Source organism: Trichinella spiralis (genome assembly GCF_000181795.1).
Source record: "Trichinella spiralis strain ISS 195 chromosome Unknown Scfld4, whole genome shotgun sequence".
Classification (NCBI taxonomy): Eukaryota; Metazoa; Nematoda; class Enoplea; order Trichinellida; family Trichinellidae; genus Trichinella; species Trichinella spiralis.
The window spans coordinates 9,107,506-9,111,990 of record NW_003526943.1 but is presented as its reverse complement, the minus strand read 5'-3'; the positions used below and the strand labels follow the sequence as shown (position 1 = coordinate 9,111,990).

The 4,485-nt window shown below is 37.8% G+C and overlaps 3 protein-coding genes across 3 annotated transcripts; 1 reads left to right on the top strand and 2 right to left on the bottom strand.

The window, feature by feature from the left end:
• Nucleotides 1-798: 798 nt before the first annotated feature.
• On the top strand, nucleotides 799-1,333 carry Tsp_02233 (hypothetical protein). Its single transcript, XM_003377992.1, is given in 3 exon segments — nucleotides 799-1,005; nucleotides 1,068-1,191; nucleotides 1,206-1,333. The coding sequence occupies 3 exon segments, from the start codon at nucleotides 799-801 to the stop codon at nucleotides 1,331-1,333; spliced, it is 459 nt and encodes a 152-aa protein (XP_003378040.1).
• A 971-nt stretch (nucleotides 1,334-2,304) lies between these two features.
• On the bottom strand, nucleotides 2,305-2,772 carry Tsp_02234 (conserved hypothetical protein). Its single transcript, XM_003377991.1, has 2 exons — nucleotides 2,440-2,772; nucleotides 2,305-2,409 (listed from the first exon to the last, which is right to left on the bottom strand). Exons 1-2 carry the CDS (start codon nucleotides 2,770-2,772, stop codon nucleotides 2,305-2,307), a joined length of 438 nt encoding a protein of 145 aa, XP_003378039.1.
• A 25-nt stretch (nucleotides 2,773-2,797) lies between these two features.
• On the bottom strand, nucleotides 2,798-3,761 carry Tsp_02235 (hypothetical protein). Its single transcript, XM_003377990.1, has 5 exons — nucleotides 3,642-3,761; nucleotides 3,334-3,576; nucleotides 3,218-3,313; nucleotides 3,079-3,176; nucleotides 2,798-2,978 (listed from the first exon to the last, which is right to left on the bottom strand). The coding sequence occupies exons 1-5, from the start codon at nucleotides 3,759-3,761 to the stop codon at nucleotides 2,798-2,800; spliced, it is 738 nt and encodes a 245-aa protein (XP_003378038.1).
• Between the last annotated feature and the right edge of the window lie 724 nt (nucleotides 3,762-4,485).

Below are 4,485 nucleotides of genomic sequence, written 5' to 3'. Positions count from 1 at the left end.
TTTTTCATTTCATTCGTTCAAATATTCATTTAGATACGTACTTATAGTAGTGACGTACATAAAAATGAATATATCCAAACTTATGTTTGTTTGAAGTTTCGTCATTCATTGAAATTCTGTTTATTTAAATATATTATTTGTGGTGAAGTTTATAATTTTTCATGATCAGCATTTCCGAAAATAATTTTTATCATTATTCTATATTTTGTTGTACCATAGTGACGTTATATCAAATGCGATAGTAATAATTCAGAAAAAACAATACAAAAAATAACTTAAATAGTAATTTTTATTTTCACTAGCCAACAGCAACAGCAACAACAGTAAAGAACAGCCAACAACAGCAGCCATAGAAAACACATCGGTGAACGACATTAACAAAGTGGAAACAACGAAAAAGCAAGAAACTAAATAATACAATACAATACAATAAAAAACAAATATAGTACAATATAATACAATGAAATAAAAACAAATATAATACAATACAATGCAATAAATATATAATACAATACAATAATACAACACAACAATAAAATACAATCCACCACTTGGAAGGCGACATTAAATCGGCTCCGGCATTATGTACATTACTGCTTCAAGAAACTGCTCCAGGGTACGACTACCGCTGGTGTATTCACACGTATACTGGGCAACCCGTAGTTGCTTTTCAGCATAAACCTTGTTTACCCGTCTTAAGTCACCAACGGTAGCGTTTCTTGATAGCACTTGTTGAATCAGGGTGTCCATCACACCCTGTTCTGCTATCAGGATCTGGAGCAGTTCATACAACCCGTTATGACTTTTAGCCGCTTTTCTGTAGAGCCGATTGTGCCAACCTTCCAAGTGGTTATTGGTTCTGATATTTACATTATATGCATCCAAAGCGGCAGTCGCTCGTCGGTCATCCACTCCTGCCGAAAGTATTGGAATAGAGCGGCTAAAGTACCCGTAGTTTCAAGCAGTCTAACACTCGTATCAATTTCCGGTACAGGAAGAAAAGCGGTGGCCAGGAGCATTCTTATCTTTCTTCTTGTTCCTTCTCCCGTTCGATATCGTGTTTTCAGTCCCAGCTCACCGACTTTCCTATGTATCGCCTGGCAGAAGTAGAAGCAGCAGCCCTGTACCCGCGTATTCGGGAAGTAGCCCTCAATCGCGGGTATCAGAGCTGTTTCAAAATCACAGATAATGGTATCTGGATTAAGGACGACCTTCAGAACTGCCGCTTTGTCTATTAAAGCTTGAAAAATATACCCGTACGTTACAATATCTTTACCCGTACATAAACAACAGACTGCTGGCACCAGCTTGCCCGCCACAAAGGCATGGATAGTAAATAGCTGTTGATACCACTGAGGTACAATCTTAATGTACCATCCATGCCCCAGGTTCGACTGGCTGCCAGCAGTCTAATGTTGTAACCCGTAGCAAAGACCAGTATCTGCCTCGATGCACTCTGCCACAATAAGAAATCATCACCGGCCTTCGTTGTTATAAACGGGACCGGGATTTGCAGGTCCCGACGATGATTGGGCAGTTTTGGGAATCGCTTTGCCCGGTGGCCGTACATCGCGGACTTCACCCGTTTAAAGGTAGGAAAATGGGGTAGACCCTGAGTATTCATCAAAGACATGCCGCATCACACTTTGATTGGTTGTAAATTTTACGTAGAACTTTGATTGGTTTTGAATTTTATTGGTTTACACGGTGGCTAAATTTCATTAGATGCTGTTGCGATGAATTTTACTCGCTGTTGGGAATCTCAATTTTACTGGTTGTCATTTTTATGCATTCTATTTGTCAAATTTTGGTTTCTTTTTAATGGTCACTTTTTTATTCTAAGCTTTACTGTTTATCTTCTATATGTATATTAGTAGTAGCTAAATTATACATTTAAAAGCCGACTAGCAATTTAAAATTATAAGTTTATTAACAGATTTGCTTGTGGTTTCATTTTTGTGTATAATTATATTCATAAAACTGCTGATCAGATCTAAGAAACTCGCTTTACGTTAAACTGACTTGGTTTATTGCGTGTATACTATTGAGCATTTTAAAGACCTTGTTCAAAGGTTTGCTATCTATTAATTTGTTTCTTAATTTGGTGAAGTGAAATATAATATTCAGTAGTAGAAATTTATTCAATGGCAAATACTACAATAGAATGGAAGTCAATATAATACAATATAATACAATGCAATGAAATTCAAAATAATACAAAGACAATATACTATACTATAATACAAACAAAATACTGTACAAAGAATAAGAAAATACTAAATAAAAGTGCAAAAAAGGTGGCCCTTAGAAATTCAACGGCTCCGGAACATCATACGCCACCGCTCTTAAAAACTGCTCCATTGTACGCCTTCCGCCATCATATTCTGCCGTCAGGGCAGTTATGCGCAACTACACATCTTCATATTTGCTGTTTTTTACCCGTAAATGACTGGCAGTAAGGCGTCCTGATGTCACTTGCTCTATCAACGTTTCCGTTGATCCCTGCTCATCGATCAGCAAACGGAGCAGTTCGTAAAAGCTGAAGTGGCGTTTTCCTGCTTGCCGGTTCATTCTAAAGTGCCAGCCTTCTAAATGGTTGTTAGTGCGTATTTCTACATGATACACGTTCCAAAGCGGCATACGATTAGGGGTCATCAATTCCTGTCTAAAATATTCAAATAAGGCTGCTACTGAACCCGTAACATCTCTGCCAAGCAGATCCACGGCTTCAGGTATTTCATGAAGCGGCAAAAATGCTGTTGCCATCAGCATTTTTATTATTTTCTTTGTTTCCGTTTCATGAAGGTACCTCGTCCGCAGTCCAAGATCTGCCACCTTCCGCAGAACTGTTTGGCAGAAATGAAAGTAGCAGCCTTGGACCTGGACCCCCGGAAACGATACCTGCACCGCAGGGATAAGGGCAGTTTCGAAATCGCAAATCACAGTTTGCGGCTGAAGGACAACCCCTAACGCTGCCGCTTTCACAATTAAAGTATCAAAAATTTCACAATAACAAATTACGTCTTTTCTAACAGTCAAACTATATACAAGAGGAATTAATTTTGATTCTTTAAATACATGAATGGTGAACAGTTGCTGGTACCATTCAGGAACAATTTTAAATGTTCCGTCCATGCACCAGACAGACTGTCCAGCGAATTCCCGTAAATCTTCCTCTGTACAAAATATTAAAACGGAATCATTTACATTATTATACATCAACTGCCGCCCCGACTTTGTTACACGTCAGTGTGCTGGAATTTCCAGCTGCTACCGTGTTGCCGGCAGTGGGGGAAAACGTTAGGCCCGGCTTCTGTACATAGCCGATTTCACACTTCTGAATGTTGGAAACTGACCAGCAGTTTCTAAGCTGGTGGATGCATTGCTGCATTCTTCGTTATATATCTGCGGCACAGGCTTCGTTTCCTCCCTTGCGCTGCGTTTAAGAGTGTTCCTCTTCTCCATTTTATACAATATGCAGTCGTCGGCAGTGCACGTTTCTGCATGCGGTGCTGTTCTCAAAACAGTGTTTACTTCGAGGTTGGTGTAAACTGCACCCCTACATCCACTTCTTACCTACATGAGAAATCAGAATGCTGACTGATAAAAATGGAATATTACAATAATAAATTATTACTCACACGACTACAAGTCCACTGTTTTTCATCAAAATTTGTGTGTTTCAGGACGTGAGATCGACCTTCATACACCAAATTATAGTTATTTTGCCTATTTAAAACCAAATGCAAATTATCAGCCATGACAGAAAACAAATCAGAACAGTCAAGCACAGAGACAAGTGATAGAATGGTGAAAAGGAGGTTCGTTACTGATTATATATATATATATATATATATCTGCTCCCAGTGTTTGTAAATAAATTTGTTGCTTTGATTCCTGCAGATCTAGATTTGATGTAAACTTCCGGGTGTGATATCAGAATACTGAATAATCTGTTTGAAAAATCTGGAATGTTGTAGCAACACTTCCAATTTCCGGGTTACAAATGGCACTAATTCTAACGTTACGCGTTAGCTCGCAATTTCACTTAATTTTACGCATGATTAGACGCATATGCCTTTGTCAAACATTCTTCGCTTTGCTCGTCACATCACATATGTTGGTAAAGGCGATTTTAATACAAAGGAAAAATGCGCAATTGGCAAATTGTTCACAGTTGCAGCTTTCCAGCTTAACCAAGGAGTGAAAACTACTAAATTGTTAGCAACTGATTAATTTCTTGATTTTACTGGGAGTGTTCTATTTAAATCTTTTTTGTTTACAATACAAGAATTTTACTTTAATATTTACAAAGTTTCTTTCGTTACGAAACAGCCATATATGTATTTTTATACATATCGATGAGTTTTGCTGTTTATATGAAAAATCCTGTTTGACGTTTATGCATTTCACATAAAATACAGTCGACTGATGAGTGCCTAGATTTTTGTCCAAAAAAATCCCTTTAGTTAATTAAACTATAAA

Coding starts and splice junctions, on each gene's coding strand:
- Tsp_02233 (XM_003377992.1), top strand. CDS start 799: ATGACTTTTAGCCGCTTTTCTGTAGAGCCGATTGTGCCAACCTTCCAA. Junction 1,006..1,067: donor CCGGTACAGGAAGAAAAGCG/GTGGCCAGGAGC, acceptor TCGTGTTTTCAG/TCCCAGCTCACCGACTTTCC.
- Tsp_02234 (XM_003377991.1), bottom strand. CDS start 2,772: ATGCTGATGGCAACAGCATTTTTGCCGCTTCATGAAATACCTGAAGCC. Junction 2,410..2,439: donor TTACTGCCAGTCATTTACGG/GTAAAAAACAGC, acceptor GAAGATGTGTAG/TTGCGCATAACTGCCCTGAC.
- Tsp_02235 (XM_003377990.1), bottom strand. CDS start 3,761: ATGGCTGATAATTTGCATTTGGTTTTAAATAGGCAAAATAACTATAAT. Junction 3,577..3,641: donor AACAGTGGACTTGTAGTCGT/GTGAGTAATAAT, acceptor TTTCTCATGTAG/GTAAGAAGTGGATGTAGGGG. Junction 2,979..3,078: donor AGCAACTGTTCACCATTCAT/GTATTTAAAGAA, acceptor TAATTGTGAAAG/CGGCAGCGTTAGGGGTTGTC.